Source organism: Protopterus annectens, chromosome 13.part0 (genome assembly GCF_019279795.1).
Source record: "Protopterus annectens isolate FY-2018-M chromosome 13.part0, PAN1.0, whole genome shotgun sequence".
NCBI lineage: Eukaryota > Metazoa > Chordata > Ceratodontiformes > Protopteridae > Protopterus > Protopterus annectens.
The window spans coordinates 402301535-402329218 of record NC_056747.1 but is presented as its reverse complement, the minus strand read 5'-3'; the positions used below and the strand labels follow the sequence as shown (position 1 = coordinate 402329218).

The following is a 27684-nucleotide window of genomic DNA, read 5'->3' as shown; positions in this document are numbered from 1 at the left end:
CCTACTTTAGTGGGTCCATTCCACTCAGGTAACAATAGGCAGACTGTTCGTACTTCCCCAACCTGTCGCTACAGTAACCACGGACGAGCCCCAGATGGGGGGGTGGGGGGATGGTGCATTATCTGGGACAGACGGTCCAAGGGGTTTGGAAAGATCACGAGTACCATTTGCACATCAATGTCCTAGAGATGAGGGCGGTGCTTCTGGCATTGCAAGCGTTTCAGAACTATTGAAGTTCAGACAGACAATATGTCGGTGGTATGGTACATCAACAAACAGAGGGGGAACGATATCCTACCCCCTATGTCGAGAGGCCCAGAGAGTTTGGAAGTGGGCGATATCTTCTCAACGCTTTCTGATAGCAACGCACATCCCAGGGAAATCCAACGTTATAGCAGACAGGCTAAGCAGAGCGATTCTCATGCCTCATGAGAGGTCCCTCAATCAGGAAGTTGTGAATTGAATTTTTTGCAAATGGGGCCAGCCTTGCTGCGACCTTTTTGCCACTCCCTTCAATACCAAATGCAGCAACTACTTTGCCCTAATTTCCCCTCCGGGAGAGTCACTGAGGGATGCACTTGTTCACGAGTGGCCCCTAGGACTTCATTATGCCTTTCCCCCTTTTCCCTTAATTCCAAAGGTTATCCAGAAAGCAAAGTCGTCGATTCACAGGTTAGTTCTCATTGTGCCATACTGGCCTCGTCAGATGTGGTTCCCCTTTCTTTGGCCCCACCTTCAGGGGGACCCATGGATCCTGGACCCAGTGCTGGATCTTCTGACGCATCCGTTAGGAATGCTCCACCCTGCCCTCCACAGCCTCAAGCTGACAGCTTGGCTTCTCCACTTCCGATCTTAGCCAGGCTTCTGGAATTATCCCCTGCAGTTTGTCATGTTCTAGTCCCCTCGCACAAGCAGATCACTAGGAAACTTTATGCAAGCAAGTGGAGGAGGGTCTCTTGTTTGGCAAACAAAAAACACATAGATCCCTTTACAGCATCTCTACCTGAAATTCTGGAATTTCTGATAGAAATTTTTAATCAAGGAGCAGCGGCAGCCACTATGGGAGACGTCGGATCTAGTGTAATGTCCCATAGATTATTTAAAGCTTTCCTCAAGGGTACTTTTCTGTTAAGACCACCCTTCAGAGAACCTCCTCCTCCTTGGGACTTCAATCTAGTATCATCATCTTTGATCCTGCCTCTTTTTGAACCAGCATCATCTTGTTCATTAAAATTTTTATCTTGGAAAACACTCTTTCTGACAGCAGTTACTTCAGCCAGGAGAGTGTCAGAGTTGCAAGCCTTGTCTGTCCGTGCACCCCATTTGATCTTCCACACAGATAGTCTCCCTCAGAACAAATCCTTCCTTCTTACCGAAAGTTTGTTCTCAAGCAAATTTAAACCAAAATATAGAGTTACCAGTGTTTTTTTCCTAACTATGGCAACAAGGCAGAGTATAAACTCCCAACTGGATGTGCATAGACAGTTGCATTTTTACTTGCAAAGGAACAAAGAATTCAGAAAGTCAGACCAATTGTTTGTCTCTTATTCAGAAAATAAAAAAAGGTTTGGCAATCTCAAAAGTTACCTTGTCCAAATGGCTTACTGAGACCATGACCTGTGTCTATGATTCCCACAATAAAGAACTGCCAGGAAAATTAAAGGGCATTCAACTAGAGCGGTATCTACCTCCATTGCCTTTCAATCCAGACTTCTATTGGATTCAAGTTGTGCTGCCGCTTATATGGGTTAATTCTCATGCCTTTATTACTCATTACAAAGTAGATGTGGCCCCCCGGAACAGGGCATCCTTTGGTTCCACTGTCCTGAAGAGTTTATTCCCTTGAGCCACCCAAGAAAAAGGTGCTGGGGACTCTGTCCCAACCAGCAAGAATGAACACCAGATGGGACAATATAACATAAAGAAGTTATGTACGCACCATAACGTTCCATGTTTGTTGTCCAGTATGTCGCCCTCAGTCTTGCATCCCACCCAGCCATCCCCTCCTGGAGGATCTAGAGGAAATTTCTCAAAATTGGCAGATAAGGTCCGATTCCCTTCTTCCATTTTCTTGTTAACTTTATGACGATATGTTTCATATATTATCCTTTTGGATATTGAATATATGATAGGAACCTTTCTCCCTCAAACAAGATCTGGGGAACAGCCACTAAGCACCATGGGATAGGACTTAGCCTTGAGACAGTAGAAGCTCTCGAGCTTTGATATATGGTCGAGTCGGAGACGAGTTTTGACTCTGAACCCAACCAGCAAGACTGAAGGAGAGATATACTGGACAACAAACATGGAACATTATAGTGAGTACATAACTTCTTTTTTTTTATTGAGGACCATTTTTGATCTGCAACTTTATTTGGCTAAAGTCATTTTATGTGGCTGAGTGGAACAGAAAGAACTCTGCTGTAATTTTCCCATCCATGCGCTCGCATGTATGCATCTTAATTTAAAGGCTTTCTGCAGGAATTGTTACATACATGGCTAGCAGCTTCAGATTTGACCAGCTTGGTTTTCTTTTGCAGTTAACACTTGAGGTGCAAGACTTTACTTTCTTGTTATCATTTTAATAGCAGCAAGGCTGTACTTTATCTCAGTACTCCTTATACCATGTTCAGCTTTTCACTGAAACGGTTGTTCTGAAATTGCCACATATCTTCAGTGTGTTTGTTTTTCACTTGGCAGTTACGGAGTCGAAGAAAGCCATTTTTAAAAGGTTTTATTGATGCCTAATATATGTCACTTTCAGTGAAGCTTTTCATTGATTGGATGTACACACACAGTCTGAAAGGTGGGTGTTGTATTACTTCATTGAATTAATTTGTATTTTTCAGGTCATATCTTAAAAGGACGTTACTGGGATTTAGCACTCTTCTGTTAAAAAGGAATTAATGCTTGTTCTGCACCCAAAAGATTGAATTATTTCTGGATTATGTGTGATATGATATCTGTGACAGTTTTTATATTGCTAGTGATATAGATGAAGTAGTTCTGAGTTGATTTTGCTCATGTGGAGCAATTTTGATTAATTACTTGATTTGTTTTCATTTTTAGCTGAGCCTGCACGGCCCATGTCTGCATCAGGTAGTGGCAGTTCAGATGACACCATTCGGTCAATCTTGGAACAAGCACGTCGTGAAATGGAGGCTCAGCAAGCTGCACTTGAACCTGTTCTGAAGGCCACACCCATCTCTCAGCCTGACATTCCTGTCTTATCTACAAAACTACTGTCCACTTCTACAGTATCTTCAGTTAGTACATACCCTGCCTTGGCCACATCATTAAAGAAGCCCCCTATTCAGGAAACTTTGCAGATAAATTCTGGAATAAAAAAAGAGTACCATGAAACACCAGCTCTGGAACTCCATGGGATCAATGAGTCTTCTCATTGTATGCTTAAACATACTAAAAGTGAACTAGGGCAAGGTAGCAGTTGGAAGGACCACTGGTGGAACACTGTTCAGCATGAGCAGCATCGAAGAAATGCTGTTCCTTTAGAGGATAGAAGGATTGAAGACATTAACAGTGGAAAGGACAAGTTAAGTAATCAGTGCAGAACAGAGCGTAGTCAGTTGCAAGGGCCTTTATCCTCAGAGTATTGGAAAGATTGGCCAAATGTTGAATCCCCATATTCTCAAGGTTCTGAATTGAGTATGACTGGTGCTAGTCGAAGTGAGACTCCACAGAATAGCCCTCTTCCTTCTTCTCCTGTTGTTCCCATCACAAAGCCAGCCAAGCCTTCTGTCCCACCTCTGACTCCAGAGCAATATGAAATTTATATGTATCAAGAGGTGGACACGATAGAGCTTACCCGGCAAGTGAAGGAGAAATTAGCAAAAAATGGTATCTGCCAAAGGATTTTTGGTGAAAAGGTATGTGTATCTAAAAATCATTTTTTTGTAATTTTACTATTTAATAATTAGAAAGTGCACAATTTACATTTGTTAAAACTGTATTTTAATTGTTTAAAGTAATTTGATAGTTAACAGTTACTGAGGATTTAAAACTTTAACTACGTAATTTGATGTGATCAGTAGATAAGTCCACGTTTCTCTTGTAGTGCTGCAGTGTTGGTTAAATTGCTGTACTGGTTGAAGTATTTATATTCCACATTGTCTCTGAAATCAGTTACTTTAAGTAGATTTGAGTATTTTGGTACTTGGCTGTATTTTTACCTTTAATATTGTTCACTCGGAATGAGGTTATCACTTGGACCAAGCTCTTGGATAGTTAAATTCATTCCATTTCCCATGTGCTTGAATACTGTGTTCATGCAAGCATCTAACATAATCTGGAGAGAGGAGACAGCCATTTCTTCCAGACTTCTATGGTGAGAGAGTATGTGTATATATTAAATTTGTTAATTCATTTTTTATTAAGTAATTTAATTGTTGATTGATCTGGTGAAAATGGACCTCCTTCAATGATGATCCAGGTTAAATGATAGTGTGAAACACAAAAGTAATGTGCAGGCAAATACTTTAAGTGCAATGCGTGCAGTCATTGAGAACATGCATGTTAGAAGACATGCAGTGTGATAGGTAATAAATGTGAATTGTAGGTAAATGTGTATTCACAAACAGCAAGAGTTCTACTTCAGACAACATACTTATTTTATCTGCCTAATGCAGATGTTAAGTAGTTGACATTGAGTAATTGAAATGTTTTTCTAGCACGTAAATTGTGATGTATGATGTCAATCTGGGTGTGATTTTTGCCCTCTGTGAAAGGCCATCTGAGTCAGCAAGGTCAAAAGAGAAATGTCTTTTAGAGGTAGGTTAGTTGTGTAAGATTATAAATTAGGAAAGAAATGGATAGATTGTGATGACTAGACACTGTGCTTTAATTGTGCTGATATAGTGATGTTGTGTCAGCATTACAAGGGAAATGAAGTGTATGTTACACACATACAAATGTTTCAGGAACGGGCAGTAATGCCCTTCTCTCCTGCCAGTGCACCAAAGCAGTTATTCCCATAATAACTGTCTAGGCTGTTTTTAAAAATATCTAATCTAGTGGTTGCGTTAATATAATTTGGTAGTCTATTCCATGCATCAGCTACTGTTTTAGAGAATCAATTAGTACATCTCTCATTTCTGTATTATAATTTACGTAGGTTGTTTGATGATTCTGTACTATTTTATTGATAATCTCAAACATTCCAGAGGTAGTTGTAAATGAGGTGTATACCTAAATAAGGTCGTCTCTTAAATATCTGTATGTGACATTGTTCAAGTTATGATATTTTTAGTCTTTCATAATAACAGAAATTTTCACATCCATTGATGATGTTGGTATATTTCTGCTGTACACTTACCAGTTTACTTGTATTTTGTTTTCTTATAAGTTTTCTATTATTCCAAACTCTGTTTTGGGTCTGACTTACAATGATTTCATCTTTTCTGATTTTCCTAGAGTTCATCAATCTTTTTCTATAACCTGTAGATCTCTAAATATCATTAACTAGTTGGTTGATAAGATGAGAAAGGGTCAGAGCTGGATCTACCCATAAACCCATGCCTTTAAATGAATATACAGTTTAATCACTTTGTGCTTTATTAAATATTCACCATTCAGTCTCTCAAATCTTATATGCTTAATTTTTATTTATAAGCATATTATTCTAATGTGCCCAAGTGATCAGTTTAGTCAAGTTCTTTTGCAGACAAGACCTATCTGTAAAGCACGTAATCCACTTACCCATTTAAATAATCTGCATGTAGACTGTAGAACATCTCGGATGAAAAAGCTAGATCTGAAAGATACAGCCTAAGACGGAGCCCTGTGGGGCAATCCTGACTGTAACCCAGAATTTCACCTGTCCAGTTGCTGTATGATATTGTGGTGTCCTATTTGTAAGTCATGCAGCTATCCATCAAGATTGCAGTTTATTGAACACTGTTTTCTGTATGACCCTGTCAAAGGCTGACATTAAGTCTAAAAATTATATCACAACACAGTTTTTTTCTTTCATTTACAGCTATTAGATTGCTATAAAACATAATTTTACAGGTGGTTATGGGTATATTTTCAACATGTGCATGTGGATATATGGTTTCACATCCCAACTTTTCCAGTGCTGTCAATGTATCTAAAATAACCTTCTCTGTTGCTTTTCCAAAATAAGAAAGTAAACTCATTGACCTTTATACAAGTCTTGGTTTGTCTGTTTCCTTTTCACTGAAAGATGTGTTTAATTGGTACTTTCTTTAATCTAGTCCATTTCCTACAGGGAGGCCTTTTGGCTTTTTAATACATTCTCTTCAGTTGATTAAGTTCTTCCTCCCTTAGTTATTTTCCACCACTCTAAGGATCAAAACTTGCCATTGCCTTAGCTCATATTATTTGATTTTTTTCTAATTTTCTTAAAATACAAATGTTTTAAAAAGTTTGCTTTGTTAGCATTTTCCCACTTTTTTGTATCTTTTAATCTCCATTGATTTCTTCATTCCACATTTAGAGAATGTTCCCTCTCCCTTTTTTGTTGGACTATGAAGCTTTAATCTAGAAGTGTGGCTGTGATCAAAATAGATCCTTAGAAGTCGACTCAGCAGTTTACTTATGCTACCTGACCACCATGTGGACATCTGTTTTTCTAATATTTAACAAAACAGTACATACACTTGAGATAATGCTGCCCAAGAATATTTGATGGCCAGAGTCCGTGAAAAGGAAATGTAGTATTCGCCATAGGAGAAAAAAAGTGCTGCAGTGAATACCAGCAGTCATGAGCACAAGTAAGAAAAAGACCTAGAAGTCACAAAGATAAAAGTTTGTTGTCCTCCCTTCCCTTCATCAGTAAAAAGAACCACTGGTTGAGATGGGGTTTTGATATTGCATGGCATTGTCACTTTTGAACTCCATTATTTAATGGATGTTTCCTTAGCATTAAGGTAAAAGATACTGCCCAGGGCCTACTTTTTTCATGGAATAAGCAGTCAGCAGAGATGCAACTGAGTTCCTGTCATTGAAATAAAAATTGCCAGGAATTTCTTTAAGTGAAAACTGCTTTTTCTCTGCCACTTAAAGTGTTGTTGACATAGAGGAAACTCCCTTTTGCAATATTCTTCAGAGAACTCTCTTTGTCACAGACTGAATTTCTGGAAAATTACCTGACATTACTAAAGACTAGGTCACCACAGTGTTCATTATTGGATCACTGTTGCAGTAGCCTAAGCCATATGGAATGTATCCTGCCAGTACTGAACCAGTCAGTTTCCAAAGCTTTAGGGCACCTTCATTGCACCTTAGCCACTGCATGCATGAGAGAAGCAGGAAAAAATATCAGTGCCTGGGGAACCAAAGCTTCACGGGCAACTTGTCACCAAAGTGTGTGCTCCACTACTGGGTTCTGGTGGTCAGGGGTTGGCTGGTGATTCTGCAAGGCTGGACAGAGAAGTATCCCATTGGGAATTACTTTCCACTTCATCTTTTTTTTTTTTTTTTTTTTTTTTTTTTATGAAAACTGTGTTTTCTGTCAGAAATTTTTTTGAGGCAGTATCTGAACTTTTTAGTGTTTGTCACTACAAGTTTTACCTCAAAAATTCCATTTTGAGTCATTGTTCCCTAGGGAGTATCCCTTGAATATATCAATTTTTTTTTTTTTTGTGAAAGTAAAATGAATGTTTACCTTAAATTTTGTGCAGATAATTTAAGTCTTCTGCGTACGCTGATAGAGAAATTTCAGTGTTAAAAAGGAGGGGTATATTATGATATGTTCTTTGTTTTATTAGTAAGAATAAGGGCTCAGTATATAGGTTGAATAGGAAAGGTGATAGGGGGCAGCCTTGTCTAATCCCATTGTTAATATTTATTTTTTTGGAGCCAAGTTTATTAATTTGTAGAGTGGTATATGCTCTGTTGTGTAAAGTGTTTATATAGTGAATAAACTGTGTAGGAAAGTTAAATTTTTGCAGAATCAAGGTCAGAAATGACTTATTGATTCTATCAAATGCTTTAGAAGCGTCTATAGCTAAGGTGTAGATAGGTGTTTGTTTCTTTAGGGATAAAGATATCATTGCTTCAAGAGTTAGAGTTTGATCAACTGTTTGTCTCTGATTGATAAACCCGGATTGTTCTGGGGAAATAATTTTTGTAATTATAGTCTTAGTTCTGTTAGCCAAAATTGCTGCCATAATTCTCATATCCAAATTAATAATAGAAATGGGCCTGTAATTATTAGGGTTGGTCATGTCCTTGTTTGGTTTAGGTATTAATATGGTTCTGGATGCATTTAGGTGTGGGTCAGAGATACCCTCTTGTATTATGTGATTATATAGGTGATGTAGTATGATCGACATCTTAGAACTAAAGCATTTGTAGAACTCTGCTGAGAAACCATCAGGACCCGGTGCCTTATTATTTTTGAGGTTATTAATTATAGTTTTGATGTCCACTTGTGTAAGTTAGCTGATAGAGAAGTTTGTTGTTGTAACTCTAGCCTGGGGAAGTTTAGTTCATTAATAAATAAAAGTAGTTCCTGTTCATTGAATGTTTTGGGGGTAGGGTTGTACACTTCTTCATATATTCTCTTGAAGACCTTAACTATATCTTGTGAGTTAGAGTAACTGTTTTGCTGAAAAATAAGTTCCGAGATATGTGGATTAGGTTTATGTTGATTCAACAGTCTTGCCAAGAATCTAGAGGGGAGTTGGGCCCACTGTGAGTAATTGGCTAGGTTTTTTATTTCTTGAAATGATAGGTTTTCTGCTTGTAGTGCTAGTAACTTAGCTTGAAGTTGATTAATGGAGTTCTCTACCTCCACGGAATAAGACTGCTGCAGCCTAAGCTCAAGTTTAGATATTTCATCCTTAATACTTTTTTCTCTGGTGAAAATATTTTTCTTATAGAAAGCGTATTTATTGATTAACATCCCTCTAATTAATACCTTGGTGGTAGCCCAAGTAATATCGAATGGAAAGGTGTTATCTACAATAGCTAAAATGCATTGGTCCAGTAAGAAGTCAATTTATTTTCTAATATCTTGTTTTTCTAATAAGTTAGGGTTCAAGTGCCAGAGTCTATTATTGTTATGTCGTGAGTTGCAATGTGCCCAATCTATTGTAAGGGTGATTTTCGAGTGATCTGATAGAGATCTGAGTTCTGTGTCTAGTGAAAGTTTAAATTGTAATAGGGTGTCCGAGACTAAGAAGAAATCCAGTCTGGACCAAGTTTTATGACACTGTGAAAAGAAGGTAAAACCTTTACTATTTGTGTGAGGGACGGTAATGAGGTGTGGGTCGCTAAGTCTAAAATCATTTTTGATTTCGAAAAGGGCAGTAGTGGCCTGTGAGTTGAATTTAGTTTTTTTGTTTGTTCTATCTATATTTTGGTCTTGAATAGAGTTCCAGTCCCCCCCCTAGGATGTAGTAGTGTTCTGGGAAGGAGTTTATTAAGTTATAGATGCCCATAATAAATTTGTGTTGAGAGGAGCAAGGGGCATATACATTTACTATCAAGATTGGTTTGTCTACTTTGTCAATTTTGGTTATAAAATAACACCATCTGCCTTCTGGGTCTGAATCTTGTCTTAAAATATTGTTTTGGAACGAATTTTTAATAATAATGGCAACTCCTGCTTTATTGGTGTTATTACCAGCTGCTATAATGGATTTGATCCATTTCTTATTTGCCGTGTGAACCCACTGCTCCTTTAGTAGGTGTGTTTCTTGTATCATTATAAAGTCTAGATTGGATTTATAGACAAGATGCATGAAAAGTTTTTTCTTATTATCTGTTTGTAAACCTTTAACATTCCATGAGGCTAACTTCAACATCTTTTCTTTAGAACTTGAATACAAAATCGGAAGATATGTACTGTACTGTTAAATAACCGTATCACTGCAGGACCCCGAACACATACATACATTATTAGATATAGATGAGAAACTCTTCCAGCTTTATCCCAGTGCCTAACCACTACCTCTGTCCCCCTGGAAGAGATTGGGATACCAGTTCTTATTAGAAGCACAATTGTTAGATAGAGACTATAGAAATTCTTTTTAGGGTTTAACCATGGGGTATCCCTATTCATCCAGTATCCCAGTTCGTTAAACCAATACCAGCAGAGCATAGAAACCTATTCTATCCCTAGTACCGTAGCTTGAAACATCATGCAGAGCACACATTGAAAGTAAAGTGAGAAAATTGCTAAGTTAACTATATATTTACATTCATGTAGAAAGCATTATATCCTGTATTTTGATGAGCCCTTAATTTATCTAGAACTCCTCTCTCGGACTCTGTATTCATACAGGGTTTGAACAATGCTAAAGTATTTTGAAACAAGATATTTTCATCAAAACTGCACAAATAACATTTTTTTTCTTTTTTTCTTTTCCTTCCCCTTCTTTTTTATGGCTTGTACTATAGGTAAAACTGAGTGTCCATCTGGTTGTGACCATAATCCACAAGTTGCTCTCTTAATGTCTATGTAAAAAAAAAATATATATATATAAATATATATTATTCTCTTCCCAACACGGATCTTTACAAAATCAATAATTCAATAGAAATATTTTCAAAGTTCGTGAACTATAAGGTAAACTTGGATAAGACAACAATATTCCCGATTAATAACTACGCTCAATTCCCAACTGCAGGTACTATACCTAATATTAAAGTCAGTGACCACATACAATACCTAGGAATAGCATTCTATACCAATGCACATAATTACTATCAGGACAATGTGATTAAAACATGGAACACCATACAAAAAGACTTGGTAAGATGGACACAATTGAAACTCCCCCTTTCTCTCTAGAGTAGCCATCATTAAAATGAATATCCTCCCCAGAATACTTTTTATATTTAACGCAACCAATACACTGATCCACAATAAAGTCTTCAATAACATCCAATCAACCCTCTCAAAATTTGTCTGGCATCCAAGACCCAGCAGGATAAGTTATCAAAAACTTATATATCCAAAGGACAAAGGTGGGGTGGGCTTGCCTGACTTCAAACTGTATTACGAAATTACCAAAGGTAGTAGACTAATTAATATTGCAAATTACAGGGAACAAATCAATATGTGGTGCCCAACCTGGTTGAAATTATATCATAACTATGTTAAAACATTACAATTTAATCCCAAGGCCCTCCCATTTCTAAAGGGAATATCCAGAAGAAGATACAAAATACAAAACGACATATGGGAACAAATTAAAATAACACATCTCTTCCAATCACTAAATCTATTAACTACTTTTTATACTTTCCAACCACTACACCTTAACCCCAATATTCAACTAAATGAAAAGATGATTGACCTGAATTCGTACCCACTACTGAAAGAAAAGACAGTTTTAGACATTTATCTACTTAGGCAGGAATCTATAACTAATATTAGAAACAAACTTAATCTCCCGTTTAAATATACAATTATGATAAGACAACTGAAAGAAGTATGTTACAGATTTTGGAAGGAGACTGACATCCCAGATCAACATATAGATACATGTAGAACACTTTGGGATATGATGACACGGAAAAAAAAATGATCTCAAATACCTATAAATTCATTATCTCACTTAGACACACGAAAGAAGCTATCCACTCCAATTACTGGACAAAACAAGACCCTACAATTACCTCCAATATAATTGCACAGGCAATTCAGAAATTTTCCAAAGACATTCTCCTTCAGAAGCTCAGATATACTCAACTTATGATCCTAAACAACGCATATTTTACGCCCACAATATTAAATAAAATATACAAAGAACTCCCACCTTTTGCCAATTCTGCCCCTCCAAAGAAGCTGATATTATTCATATATTTTGGAGTTGTAAATGTACATACAAACTTTGGTGTGCCTTAAGAGTCAAATTAGAGAAAATGGGCTATGAAAAATCAACCTTATCCTAGAAATTTGCCCTCTTACGCATTACTCCTATCGAATGAGGAATAATCACACGCACATTCTAGTTACAACATTTATGCTAATAAAATACTACATCACATTAAATTGGAAAGACAGGTCCAAAATAACATGGGATGGATTCAAGCAAACAGCTAGTAAACAACTTTTGGCTCATAAATATTTATGGTATTCCATGAGGAAAAAAAGGACCCAGAAGGACACTTGGAAAATGATATTTGAACACATTCTGACATGATTGTAACTCATATTTCTGTATGCTGCATAGCTTGATATAGATGAGAACTGTATATAGGTTATTAATGTATATAGGTTTTATGTTTGTAGGTCTGTATATTGTATGTTGTTGATTTATTCTCTGTTATATCGTTTTCTTGTCTTCATTTGGTTTTGATATAACCCTAATAAAAAGGAATTGGAAAAAAAAAAACAAAAATTTTTGTGCGGATAATGATGATCGGCTAGGCTTTGTTAAGGGCTTATTTAGAGCCTTTCAGTCTTTAAATGCGGGGTCTTCCCAGCATCTTAAAAGTAAAAGATGATGTCCTTCCATGTCACTGTTGCAGTATTCTTGACATAAGGGATCTGTTGCCAAGGATAGCCCAACATCTGGCCAATATACCAAAGCCTTTGGAATTTATAAAAGTTATGTCACACTTACGCTCCCTGTGCAAGGAGTAGGGCATAAAGGTGACATATGGACATACATACCCCAGAACTTTTGCCGCCTGTCCGAACACCATCATTGATCGTTGGTCTGAACGTTCCTTCTTCTGTGCTGGTTACCAAACCATGTTTTAGTTAAGTGCCCCAATGGAGTTGTTTCTTATCTTTTTCCATTTTTTTTTTATTTTGGTGGGCTTGCATGTCATCCAGAAAGGGAAAATGTCAGTTTGGGAGGCAGATTCCCCATAAAGATAGTCACAAGCAGTGTCTCTTCTGTTTTGGTGCTTCTCGTGACCATACACAGCGTTCTGTCTGCCGGTGGTTTGTCCTTAAAACCCTGTGTAGTCATCATTCCTCATTGTCAATTCACCTATAGAAACAACATCTTAAATTGTTGGTACAAGGTGCTGTGGTGCATTCTTCCTGTCCCGATGGTCAGCCACCTGCCAACAAAAAGGCCAAAGAACTTAGGTCTGATTCGGCTGCTGTTCCACCTCCCCCATATGTCTTTCTGTCAAGGCTGGTGAAAGCCAAGAGGATTATCTGGTTGTTGTCTTGGATTTCTCTGCCGTGGGCCTGTCAGAGCCCGGCATGGATGAGCCTTCTGCATGCCCTCAGAGGGTTTGGAAACATCTGCTCCTGATGTTTAGGGGGTACCTCTGCTGATTATATTTGAGAGATTGAGGGGGTACTGCAAATTCTAATTCAGAAGGAGATTCCTACTACACTGGTTGAATGTCAGCAAGAGTCCAAACCTCCTAGAGTTTTTCAGGCAGGCGTTCCTCAGAAAAAGAAAAAAAAACAATGAAAAAAGCATAATTCCCCTGCTGTTAAGATCCCCAATGTGAAAGGTAAGATTTTACCCAGGGGTTGTTTAATTCCTTAATAACATTACAGCCTCCTCAAGGAATTTCTGTGCCTGCTCCTCCCTGGTCATCTACTCCTCTTAAAAGACCCAAATAGCAGTAGTCCTGTGAAGAGGATTTAGATTCCAGAAAATAGTTTTTTTGGCATATTTTCCTCAAATCTCGTCTCCCTTCGATTATAGATATGAGGAGGAAGATACCATTAGTCCATACTCTCCCTTAGAAGAGCTCTCCTTTGGGGGACACTATTTCTTGTATAATGGAATATTTCAAGTGGGACTGTTCTCAGGTTTCTAATATTCAAAAGAGGTTTTATTATCTCTTCCAGATGGAGTCTCCCAAACCCACTGCTCTATCTCCAGTCTTGACTGCCCTCTTAGATACTTTTCTGCAGCCTCTGTTGTCTCTGATTCTCAACCTCCAGCACCTAAGAAACATGACAGATTTTACAAGGTGCCTGATGATTGTAAGTTTATGTACATTGTCCTTCTACTGATCTTTCTGTAGTGTCTGTATCTTCTGACAAACCTTCTAAACTTTTCCCCTCCACTAAACTACTTCCTTCAGATAAGGACTGTAGAGCTATGGAACATTTAGATAAAAAAAGTATATACTGCTGCTACCCTGACTTTTAGGGTTATCAGTTACCAAACTCATATGACCAGGTATGTTTTAGCCTTTTCTTTCTCAAGCTTCTCAGGCAGTCTCTGACCTCCCTGCTTCAGAAGGGAAGGTCTTGGCCCTTTCTTTCTTGTGTTCTTCCTTTCAAGTTGCTTGCCACTGTATTAAATGTAGTTATGATGCTGTTTCTGTTTCCTCTAGGGCTGCTGCATTTAGTTTTGTTATGAGATGTTACTCTTGGCTTCGTCTCCAGCCCTTACCTGATGATATTAAGGCTAAATTGTTGGATGCTCCTCTTGATAATAAGAACCTTTTTTTGGTTTTGCTGCTGCTGCTAAGCTTTTTAATTCCCTCCAGGATAAAGGCAGGGCCTTGAAGGAATTGAAACATATTTTTGTGTCTCCTGTATCTAAATTTCAGAGGAATTATCCATCCAAATATGCTTTTGTACACAGACAGCTTCGCCCTCCTCGTAAAGGTAAAAAGGATTCTAGTTATGTACTCCCACTGTCTACTCAGAAGCCTCCTTTTCAGGATAAAGCAGGCTCTGTCTGACATTTACTTCTCCTTTCCCTAGGCCAGTTTCCCTTATCCCTTTATCTTTCCCTTTTTCTTCCCAGTTGGTTAAGGGTCATTCAAGACTCTTGGGTTCTATCCATCATCCGCAAGAAATATTTCATGGTGTGGAAATACCTTCCGTCTTTTCTGGGCATCTCTCAGCCTCCTCAGGAACAGCTTTCTTTCTTTACAGAACTGCTTCAAGCCCTTTTGGCTTGAGGCATCTTTCATGTTTTACCCCTTGCCCAGGAAGAGATATGGTTTTATTGCCAGATGTTTCGGGTTCCCAGGAAGGAAGGCACCTGGAGACTTGTTCTGGACCTTTCTCAGCTCAACATCTTTCTAAAGGTCCCTTCCTTTTGGATGTCATCCCTTTAAACCATCTTCCCTCATCTTCCTCCCCAGGCATTTTTGATATCCCTGGATCTCAAGGATACCTATCTTCACATCCCCTTTTTCAGGAAGTTTTTATGTTTCTGTTTCTTCCTTGCATTTTCAGTTCTCTGCTTTGCCTTTTGGCCTTTTTACTGCCCCAAGGGTATTCACTAAGTTCCTTGCTTCTGTCAGTGCCTTTTGCAGGATGAGAGGCGTTCATGGCTTTCCTTATTTAGACAACCTGCTCATTTAGGCTTTGTCTCCTGAGGTCCTGCTTCAGCAAATCCAGATTACTGTTTGTTTATTACAAAGCCTGGGGTTTACCATAAACTTTCAGAAATCAGTCCTGGCTCCTTTGCAGGATCATGTTTTTCTCTGTTGCAGGATCCAGATCATTCCTATGCTGGCACCCCTGCCTCCACCCAAGGCCCTTTCTCTGATCACCTTTTTTCATTGTCTTCTTCCTCTGGCTTCTGCCACAGCCGAGTATTTTCTCAAGGTTCTAGGATTCATGGGCTCCACCATTCATATGCTGCCTCTAGGCAGACTACTTATCAAAAAACTACAGTGGATGTTCTTCGTGTTTCACTGTTGCATTCATCACATTTGGGTTATCTGCTTGCAGTAGCCCTCAGTTGTCCTGATTATCAAAGTCTTGGGTCCTGCGTCGGTTGCTGTCCCATCTTCTGTGACGTCAGGTAGTCAGGGGTATAAAGCATGCAGCCGATGCCATTACATCAGTCTTTCTTGCCGTGCGGTGCCCAAAGCAGAAGCAGTTCGCAAGTGCCGGTCGGCCGATTCCTGAAATTTTCGAGTTTCAGAACCAAAGTCTTCAACTAAAGCTAAGTACCCCGTTGGGGAAACTTTTTCTTGCTCTAAACTGATGTCAGTAAAAGTCAATAATTGTATTTCCTGTGGAAAGCAAATACCTCATAAAGATTTTCATTCATACTGTATTCCTTGCCTAGGCCCTGACCACGACGTACCTCGCTGTCGGTTTTGTGCCTTATTTAAGCAACGAACTATTCGTCAGCGGTATATTTACGCTTCTAAATATTTTGGTACTCGGTTCAATTATCCAGATATGTCTTTGGTTAGACATCCGACTACCGACATTCTGAAAAAACGCAAAGATAAAGACAGAGACAGGCTGCCTAGGTCCAAAGCTGCCAACGACACTTCTCCTAAGCCAGTCGCCAGTTCGCTAGTACTCAGTGAGGTGCTTTTGCAGCCCCTGATACCCACTACTTCAGATTCGCAAGCCTCTACTGAGACCCATTCGGAGTCCGGTATGCCGTGAGATGCTTCAACTGTGGAACCTGCGGATGTCTCTACCTTGGATGGGTCCGGAGCCGCTGTGCAGGCACCGGCTTCTGAGGGTGTATTCGGGCCTACTGACTTGCATATTAAACAGACGCCATCTTCTTCTTCAAGGCCTAAGTCTCGAACCATGCCTAGAAAACCGACGCCCAGACCGCATGGTCAAGCCTCTATGCCTAAAAAACAAATGATAAGAATGGCTGAAGACCTTATTACTTTAATCAGGGGAAGCCAGCCTTCCCCCTCTAAGAGACCTATGACTGAAGTTGCTTATGATACTTCTGACCAGGATTCTGAAATTTCTGTTTCCTCTGTTGACCAGGATTTACCCTTATCTACCTGTGAGGATTCTGATGCAGAGGACTGTATTCCCTCTGCTTCCCCCACAGACGATTTCTCTTTTGGTGAAATTTTGCATAGTCTTAGGGAACATTTTCTTTGGGAAAGCCAGGATTACACTGATTCTAAAAAGAGACTTGGGGATTTCTTACTCCTGCCCCAGCACAGGCCTTTAGCTATTCCTCTTATACTTGACATTGTTGATAATGCCTTTTCGGAGTCTAGCTTGGCCCCTGACTCTTTACCTCCTGCTCCCAGAAAACCTGATAGATATTACAGGGTTCCTGACTCTCACATGTTCCTTTTTAAAAATCCTACTGCGGATCCAGAGACCATTTCTCAGGGACCCAAGGGCATTAAGGCTACTACTGCCAAGAATCCTACCCCCTCTGATAGAGACTCCTGGGCGTTGGATAGATGGGGAAAGAAGGTATACACTTCTGCAACCTTGGCTATTAGGGCCTTAAATTGCCAGTTTCATATGTTAAAGTATCAGCAGCATATTACTGGATTGCTTAAACAGAAAATTATGTTGATTCCTGACTGTGCTGAAAATAAGGATTTACAGGATTTAATGCATTCTGCTGAACAGGTTGGAAAACATACTTTGCAATGTAGTTTTGATTCACTAGCGGCATCTTGCAGGGCTGCTGTCACTGGGTCTGTACTTAGAAGGCATGCTTGGCTTAAGGAGCAATACTTGCCAGATCATGTTAAAGCTAAATTACTGGATGCTCCCTTAAATGAGGACAGCCTGTTTAGCAACAAAGCAGAAGTTGTTCTTAAAAAGATGGAGGGAAAAGCTAAATCTGTGCAAACTGTTAAAGATTTCCTAAAAGTACAACCTCCAAGATTTAGTAGGCATTGGCCCTTTAAGAATTGGTCCTTTCCTGCTTCTTCCCGGCTTTCTCAGTCCTAACCTAGAACCAGTAGAACACCCAGGCTTCAGTCCCAGGTAACGCACAGGACTAAGCAGTGGGGGGCTCCCACTTCCAAATAAGGGAGTAGTAAGACTCCCCCCTATGGTAAACTGTCTCAATGACTTAACCTTAAAACTTCCAAGCACTTCTCAACTGACTGCTCCTTTAGGGGGGAAAGATTGCTCTCCAAGCAAAAAACTGGGAACTCATTACCCAGGACAAATGGGTTTTAAATATAGTTTCCCAAGGATACAGATTTCACTTCCACATGTCACCAACCCCAAACGGTTGGCCAGATCTACCATCAGATCAGTGGGCAGAGGCTCAAAAGCAAGTACTCTCTCTCTTAAGCATAAAGGCTATTCAGACTGTACCAGAAGAGGACAAGGGACAAGGTTTCTACTCAAGACTTTTCCTGGTACCCAGAAAAGACAGCTGATGGCATCCTATCCTGGACCTTTCTATCTTAAACACCTTTTTGGTGATTCCAAAGTTCAAGATGCTAACTCTTCTGTTGCTTCCTATGCTAGGCAAAGATGCCTGGTTGGCAACACTGGATTTAAAGGAAGCCTACCTGCACATCCCAATCAGGGAAATCTTGCAGAAGATACTTGCGCTTCAAAGCAGTCCTCATGCACTATCAGTTCTCTGCACTGCCCTTTGGCTTATCTACTGCGCCCAGGGTATTCACAAAGTGCCTAGCTCCAGTTATTGCATTTTGCAGGCAAAGAAATATTCAAATATACCCATACCTGGACAATTGTCTAATTCGGGCAGAAAGCCAGGACATACTTTTGAATCATCTGGCATTTGTGCAAAAGTTGCTAACTTGTCTGGGGTACACCATAAACGAAAAGAAATCACATCTGTTACCCTGTCAACAAATTATATTCCTGGGAGCAAGCTTGAACACAACTTCCCAGATGACTTTCCTCATGCCAGAGAAACAAATTCATTTGACAACTTACTTCAAACTAGTGGCCACAAAAACCCTGCTATCTGCAAGGCAAATACTGCAAGCCTTGGGGTTCATGGCCTCCTGCATTCTACTCATTCCATATGCAAGACTGCATATGAGGAAACTACAATGGTATCCAAAAAGCCTATGGTGTTAACATTCTCAGGATCTAGAAGCAATGATTCCTATCATACCTTGCCTACGGTTAGAATTCCTTTGGTGGGCAGAGGCCTGCCACCAAAACAAGGGACTACCATTCACTCTGCCCCCTGCCGCCCAAACCGTAACAGACACATCAGACTATGCATGGGGGGCTCAACTGGCAGGGAAGTGCATTCAGGGCAAATGGAACCCAAGTCAAATGGACCTGCATGTCAATCAAAAAGAAATGTTAGCTGTACAGAATGCTCTGACAGCCTTCAAGGGCCACATTCTTCCAGGACAATTATTAGTAAAGATGGACAACACCACTGTTATGTGGTACATAAACAAGCAGGGGGGTACCTATTCTTACCCTCTCTGCAGTTTAGCCATGGCTCTGTGGAACACCGCCTTGAGCTGCCAAGTGCATCTACAATTCCTGCCAGGAAAACTAAATACACTGGCAGACAAACTAAGCAGAAATCTCATGGACCTACACAAGTGGAAACTGGAACCAAAGACTTTCAACATGTTGATAAACAAATGAGCCCAGATATAGACCTGTTTGCCTCCCCCAGAACTACCAATTGGAAAAATTCTGCAGAAGGACTCCCCACAAACAAGCTTGGAAAGTGGATGCTCTGTCCTTCAGCTGGAAAAATCTATCAGTTTATGCCTTTCCTCCTCTGCCTCTCCTCTCCAAAGTTCTACTAAAAATCAAACAGGACAAACCAAGGATGATACTGATTGCACCAGACTGACCACGCCAACACTGGTACCCCCTCTTGCGCAGTGTGCACTGCTAGCCCCATGGCACCTGCCTCGGACCCCTTCCCTGCTGTCTCAGCAGGAGAGCCAGATTCTGCACCCGCAGCTTCACACCCTGAACCTGGCAGCCTGGCTAATTACCTAATCTCTCCGTTACCATCCCTCAGTAAACAAGTGTTGGATGTCATTTTTGGAGGCAAGGAGGCCTAGTACTAGAAAATCCTATGCTGAAAAATGGAAAAGATTCTTTGCCTGGAACCAAACTCAAGGGATGGCCACAGCAGCGCCCAAGTTACCTCAGATTCTTCAATACTTAACTGAGATGCTTCACAAGGCCCTTTCCTTTTCCTCCATCAAAATTCACGCCTCAGCCATTTCAGATCATTACAACACAGAACCACCCCTCTTTTCTCATCCACTGCTCAAGCAGTTCCTCAGAGGGGCCAACAACTTAAGACCACCCAGGAGGACCCCTACTCCAGCCAGGGACCTTAACTTTGTATTGGAAAAACTCACTCTTCCTCCTTTTGAGCCAGCTGCAAGTGCAGAGTTAAAATTCCTTTCTTGGAAAACAGCTTTCCTTTTAGCTGTCACTTCAGCAAGAAGGGTATCTGAATTACAGGCCCTTATGGCAGTGGAGCCTTTCATCATCTTTCATGCAGACAGGGTGTCCCTCAGGACCAGTCTCTCCTTCATGCCCAAGGTGGTATCCAGTGTAGCTCTTAATCAATCCATTCATTTGCCAACCTTCTTTTCTAATCCACAGAACAAAGGGGAATGGATACTGCACTCCTTAGATGTGCACAGAGAAATTAGATTTTATTTGGACAGGACTAAACCTCAGAAGAAATCTGAACAACTGCTGGTGGCATTTGCTGCAGGGGCAGAGGGGAAAGCTGTTTCAAAGCAAACCATTTCTAAGTGGATAGGCCATTACATTCATTTCTGCTATAAGCACCATGGAAAACCTATCCCACAGGGGATTAGACCCCATTCAACCAGGGCTGCATCTACCTCTACAGCCTTTCTCAGAGATGTCCCTACCAGAGACATCCTAGAAGCTGCCACCTGGAGTTCTGTACATACTTTCACCAACCATTACCATTTGACAATTTTCTCTAAATCCAGAGCTGGCTTTGCCACTGCAGTCCTGCAGGGCCTTATAGCTGGTCCTAATGCTGTCTGAATTCCTCCTCCCATCCTTAGCTTTGGGAATCTACCCAAATGTTATGACTGCAACAGTGAAACACAAAGAGCATAGTACAGTTGTGTACACTTACCATAAATGTAGATGTTTGAGTGTATTCACTGTTGCAGTCCTGTTTACCCTCCCTCCAGTCCCCTGACTTCTTTTGGCTATACCTCTACTCTCCTTTACTATGCTTAAAAGCCTTTTGGTGTATTAGCTTTTTTGTTGGAGGTATAACCTTGTGTGTGTGTGTGTGTGTGTGTGTGTGTGTGTGTGTGTGTGTGTGTGTGTGTGTGTGTGTGTGTGTATATATATATATATATATATATATATAATTGCTTCCCAGTAGGGGGCACCTGACATCTGGGGCAAGAAAAACTGATGTAATGGTGTTGGCTGGATGCTTTATACCCCTGACTATCTGATGTCATGGAAGATGAGACAGCAACCGATGCAGGACCCAAGACTTTGATAATCAGGCCGACTGAGGGCTACTGCAAGCAGATAACCCAAATGTGATGACTGCAACAGTGAATACACTCGAACATCTTCATTTATGGTAAGTGTACACAACTGTACTTTCTTCAAGTCAGTGTGCCTTCAACACTTTCATCCACTGGATTTCCTTTTTCCTTTCCTCCCATACCTCAAGCTCAAGCTTCAGTGGTGGATTCATCAGCTTTCTCTGAACTCAGAACTTCCTTTTCAACCTCCAATCCCATGTCTGGACCTCTTTTCAGATGCTTTGGAAAAGGGGTGGGGGCCTCCTTTGGTTCCATCAGGGTCTGGGGTCACTGACCTCCCCACCAGAGGTCAGATCACATCAACAGAAAGAAGGTGAGAGCTCCCTTTTTAGCTCTTCAAGCTTTTCATTGTCTCTTCTTTCCAGGCCTCTCAAAGTCTTCACAGACGATACCACTGTGATGTAGTGTATCAACAAGGGGAGACACGGTCCTACCTTCTTTGCAGACTTGCTTTTCAGGTCTGGGATCTAGCTGTCCAGTATTGAGGAATTCTTTAGGCTGTTTACATTCCTTCAGAGCAAAATATAGTGGCAGAGTCCAGTATGCAGGCTCACGAATGGATGCTTCATTGAGATGTGTTTCTGGATATTGTCCATCGGTGTGGTATTCCACAGGTAGATCTTTTTGTCTCCCCTCTGAACAGACACCTTCCTCTTTTCTGTGCCAGAGTCCCAAGCCCTCTTGCTTGGAAGCTGGATGCTGTATCGTTTCATTGGAAGGGGATGTTTCTCTATGCTTTCCCTCCCCTTTCTCTGATTCTGAGGGTCCTGCTTGAGATCAAGCAAGATTCCCCTAAAATCTTGCTGGTGATGCCCTTTTGGCCCAGACAGCATTGATTCCCCCTTCTTCGCTCAGCCAGGAACAGTCACCACAAGTTAACTCACAGAGTGGACATTCTTACACAAGATAGGGGAGGGGGTCTCTGATCCATCCTTAGTTGTCCACTCTTCAGCTGACACTGTGTTTGGTATGGTTTTGATCCCTTTTAATCACCTTTTTTCTGAAGATGTGCTTAGGGATCTACCAGTGGCCAGAAAACCCACTACCAGGAACTCATATATGTCCAAGTGGAAGAGATTTTCTGTCTGGTACCTTTCTCATAACCAGGATCCTTTTTCAGTGGGGATCATTCTGGTTGGTTGTCTCTTATTTGTGTGAATTGCTCCATGCTGGGTTGGCATATTCTTCAGTTAAGGCTCTCACCTTTCACCTATTTCTGCTCGTCTGCCCTTGACTCCTCATCTTGCCTCTAGGTTTGAGGTCAAACAATTTCTTAACGGCATCCTTCATATCAGGCTTCCCAGGAAGCCTATTCCACCTTCCTGGGACCTCAATTTTGTGCTTCAAAAATTTACTGAGACTCCTTTTGATCCTGAGGCTTCAGCTTCCTTGCAATGATGTACTTGGAAGACTACTGTTCTTTTGGTCCTTACTTCAAAGAGAGTTTCTGAACTCCAGGATCTTATGTCTGTTCCTCCTTTCCTAGTTTTTTTCATAGGGACAAATTGCCTCTTTGTATTAATTCTTCCTTTATGTCCAAGGTGGTCAATGAGATGTTCCTTAATCAGCCTATTAATTTGCCCTCCTTTTTTCCTTTTCTGCAGTCTGCTAGTGAGAAAGAAGGTCCTTCACACATTGGATTTGCATAGGCAGCTCAGATATTATTTGGATAAGGCTAAGGCCATTCTTAAGTCTAAGCAACTTTTTGTTTCCTTTCATCCCAGGTCATTGAATTTGGCAGTTTTTAAACAAATTATTTATTCCTGGATTTTCAAGGCCATTTCCTTTTTGTTGCTGTCTTTATAGTAAATGTTTTTCTGCCTCTGTAAAGGCTCATTCTACTAGAGCTGTTGCATTCCCTGGTGCTTTTTTCAAAGGACTGGACACCAGTTCCATCCTTGAGGCTGCTAATTTGAACTTTTGGCCATACCTTCACTAAACATTACAAGTTTGTTGTTTCCAGAACAAGAGCTAACTTTGCCCAAGCTATCCTGCATGGGTTTCCAGAGGGCTATTCTTTGCCATCCTCTTCCCAGGTTTCCTCTTGAGCTTTTGTACTCTCCCTTATGTAAATAATACTATAGCAGTGATATGGAAGGACATGGCACAGTTGTGTAAAATCTTACCATTACAGTAGATGTCCTTCTCTTCACTGTTGCAGTATTCATTACCCTCCCTACTCCCCTTTCTGCTCTGCCATATTCTTCTTGCCTTCCTGGTCAGAGATTTTTTTTCCTTTTCTCCTTCTGGATGCACATGTTCCTCATGGTGCATAGGGATATTCCTTTCCTCCTGGGGCTTTTCATTTTCGAGGTGTGTATGTCACCTTTATGCCCTGTGCCTTGAGTGGGATTCATAAGTGTGATGTACAACATCTATAAGTTTGAAAGGCTTTGGTATACTGGCTGGATGCTGGGCTGTCCATAGCAGGATGTTTCTTGCATAAGGAGTACTACAACAACAGTGAAGAGAAGGACATTTATTATTGTGGTAAGATTTTACACAACTTTATTTTCTTCTCCGTCACTACTGATTCCCAGTATGAGGGATAGGAACTAGACTTGGACTGTGTTTTTTAAGTTCTCACTCCACAGAATGGAGACTCTGAGAAAAATTATTATTCAAATTCCACACCTGAAGAGTTGTCCTTTTCTGATACCGTTGCTAAAATGAAGGAATTGTTTCCATGAGAACAAAAAGAAATTTTTGAGTTTCAGCAAGGATACTATAATTTATTAGCTGTTTCTCCTTTCTAGTAACCTTTGATTTAAAAGATGCTCATCAAATTCAAATCTTGAAAAGATTTCAGTTTTTTTGCACTTTTCTGTCTGGTATGCATTTTCAGTTTTCTTACTTTCCCACTCTGAGTGCTTACAAGTTTTCTTTCTTTCCCACTACGAGTGCTTACATAGTGTCAGTCCCCTGTAACAGCTCATTGCAGGTTGCAGGCCATTCACATTTTTCTATATTTAGACTATTGCCTTATTCTTCAGGTTCTTTCACAGGCTGTCAGGAATGTCTGGCTTGGGAAATAAACCTTTTTTTTTGCCTTGGTTTTCTGGGATCATATTTCTAAGATGTCTACTGGAGGCGTCTATCATGATGATGACCCTTCTTCTTCAAGATAAAGTGTAATGCTACAAAGAGCAGTTTTTATATATTTGTAAATCAGGGAATCTCTCAGAATTCTAGGTTTTATGGTCTATACTATTCTCACAATCCATTTGGATAGACTTTACATGAGGAAGTTGTAGTGTCTTTTCGAATCAGTTTGGACTCAGCACTGGGACCCTCTTTCATTTCAGATTTTACTACTGCAGTTTGTGAAAAAGGAGTTATTCTGGTGGATAAGTCAGGTTTTTCTTTTCTCCCTTCCAGCCCCTACTCAGCATGTAACCACAAATGCATCAGACTGCTTGGGGAGCTGTATCCAAGGGAGTGAAAGTACAGAGCCTCTGAAAAAAGTAAGACAAATTAAAATACATAAATGTCAAGGAAATGAATGCTCCTTAATTTCTGAACCATCTTTAGACTCAAGGCTCTCTACTAGTAGTCACAGATTGCACCACAGTGATGTGATACATAAACAGGAGCTGACCAGCTCCTACCCCGTTTGCAGACTAGCTGTGGTAGCCTGGGATCTCACAACTCAATTCCATCTGTCCCGCCATGTTGGCTGCATTCCATCAGAGTAAAACATAATTGCAAATAAGCTGAGCAGGACCGGGACAGACTTGAACCTAGAGTCTTCCAGGAATTATTTCTTTAGAGAACTCTTCAGGTTGATCTTTTCACCACCAGTCACAACAGACAGTTAAGAAAATTCTGTTCTGAGGCTCCATGCACACAGACCTCAGAGACAGAGGCCTTTTCATTCCCATGGATGGGAATGTCCTTGTATTTTTTCCACTCTTTCTTGTAGTAACCAAAGTTGTTCTAAAACTGCAGGACTCCACAGAAATTATTTGATAAATCCCTTTTGAACCAGGCAGTAGTGATTCTTGTTTCTCTTGAAAATGTCCAAGGGCAGTTACCACAGGAATTCCTCACAGAATATACTTGGATTAGGGGCTACTGTACCTCAGCCTTCAGCTTCTTTAGTTGACTTAATAGTTTTGAGACTTTTATGAAGGCTGGACACTAATCAGCAGATTTATTTCAGCTCTCCCAGTGTGAAAGTAAAAACTGAGAAAAAAAAAAAAAGTGTGCCATTGCAGTTTTTTTGTGTGTAAAATTCAGTTACCAGCTAGTAAATACACTGGCTAGATATCAACAAAGAACAACAAAGAAAAAAAATGGAGAGCCTGAAAGAAAATCAACCAGAAAAAGTGAAATTAAAACATTCTCCGGGAAGTATTCTGCAGCTGTACACCAAAAAAGCAGTTTGAGCTTCGGCTTTGGTTCAAGAGATAGCATCTAGTAATTTAGATGAAAAAAGTAAATCAAATGCACTCAGGTGTGACTAAATAAATGAAATGCTGAATGACTATATCATCTCAAATAAAAAAAGGCTGGAAAAGTAGAAGCTTTAATCAGCTGTTCAGATGAACTGATTAAATGAAAAAAATCAGAGGTTGAAATGAAGAAAAAGCTGGCCAAGTATGAGGCTTTCCGAGAAGAGTTGTTTCCAAAAATAGAGTTAGAAGACAGAGCACGCAGAAAACCTGGTATTTTCTTCTGCACCAGATAAACTGGGAGGAACTCACTGCATTAGTTGTGTAAAAGCACACACATAACCAATTGGACTAGTATTCCACATCAGGATTTGTTAAACGAAAGGGCACATGAAGTGTATGTTTCAAATCTTGCAATAAGAAAGCAGACAGGACCCATATTAGTGAAGTGTATGTTTCAAATCTTGCAATAAGAAAGCAGACAGGACCCATATTAGTAAAGATACAGTCATACTAGCAGAAAGAGTTGACCATGACAGAACTGTTTCAGAAAGGAAAAGTATTAAAAATTGGAGACAGCAGAATGTTTGTGGAAAATGACCATTTACTGTACACCAGGCAGAAGAGAAGCAGATTTATCCCAGTGATGATGAAATGTTGAGAGGCAGGTGAGAGAGTCAAGCTGCTGTATCCATCTGTCTTCAGAGTATATTTTCCTGTAGGATCAGACATTTTTTGATACATAACAGGCTAAGGAGGGAATAATGAAGTTTATCCAACAAAAAGTGAGCCAGCAAGCAGAAGGGGGACTCTGCTTCTCATTCTTCTGACAATAAAACTCTTAGAGATACTTTGCTAATGAAACTTCTTCCAGTGTTCCCAAGGAAAATGCTTGAGAGAGAAAAAAGCACATAAATTGCCTAGAAGAATCAGGAATGTCTTTGACATGAACTTAGAGTCTAGTGTTGGGAAGATGGAGTTGATCAGGAAAAAAAACTAACAAAACTGAAAGTAGTAAATAGTTGAGATTATGAAGGATCAGTCACATTTGTGAAATATGTCTTTGCAAATAAAAGTGGCTGAGAAAAGACTGGAATTTTACCGACTTTGTTAAATTTGTGGGTGGACTGTAATGCATGTACCCCACATTATGTCATTAATGTTAAGGACTCTAAAGGGGAAAAAAGTAACTGTAAGTAAAAAATGTTGTTGTTAGTATTTGTATAAAACATTTCGTGATATAAGCTGCATGTTATATTGTAAAGCAGTTCTGTGTAATGTGCAGTCAGGATACATAAATGTGTGGTGGGTAGTCTTTTCAGTGACTGTTGTATCTATAAAAGATATTAAAGTAAACAAGTTTGTTATAGCTGTAAGAAATATAAATTTTACATTATAAACAATAGATGACAGACTGAACAGAATCAAATTTAAGTTATTATAATGCTATGATCATGGCTGCTGGATAGGGTGTAAAAGTGTACTGATTAAATTGTATGTAGAACTAAGATGATTTCCTTTTTTTTATGTTTGCTTAAGTTATGAACAATTTTTTGGTAAGTAAAACAGGTGTGAAAAATAAGTTAAAGTTATGAACATGTGAGAATTACTAATCATCTTTCATATGCAAAGATGTTAGCTTGATTTTTTTCCATTAGCAAGTGTTCTCAGTGACGGGCAAAGTCTGTTGCTGATGGCATTCTCCAGAGGGATCAGGTACATTCTGCTGTAGGTGAAATTTAGAAAGATTCCTTCAAGCATCTTGCAAGTTGTTAGTTGTTTTTTTATTACTACTACTGATGACTGCTTTTACATGGAGGCAAGCTGTCTGCAGGTGCAAGCAATTAATCTTCATAGTTCTGAGCATTTTTTCTTAGGGAAGTGCATAATTTAAAGGTACAATGGCAAGCAGTTCAGTGAAAATGTTTGAAATTGTGGGAAGTGAATAAGAGAAAGTTGTCTCCCCAGCAGCCTGAATATTTTAAATTAATTTATTAAAAAGTTCAGAATTTGGGCGGCCACGGTGGTGCAGTGGTTAGAGTTGTCACCTCACAGCAAGAGGTTCCCTGGTTCGATCCTTGGCTGGGGTGCATGTCCTCCCTGTGGTCGCGTGGGTTTCTTCCGGGTGCTCCGGTTTCCTCCCACA

The 27684-nt window shown here is 40.0% G+C and overlaps 1 protein-coding gene across 2 annotated transcripts in view; it reads left to right on the top strand.

Annotated features, from left to right (window-relative positions):
• The window catches only part of CUX1 (cut like homeobox 1), a 3879009-nt gene that overhangs the window by 2486673 nt on the left and 1364652 nt on the right, over window positions 1-27684 (top strand). The window contains exon 18 of one of the 2 annotated variants that reach the window (XM_044054028.1): window positions 3070-3887. The exons of the other annotated variant lie outside the window; for it this stretch is intronic. Coding sequence (XP_043909963.1) covers window positions 3070-3887 — 818 coding nt within the window. The remainder of the gene's footprint in view (window positions 1-3069; window positions 3888-27684) is intronic. 2 annotated transcript variants of the gene reach the window in all.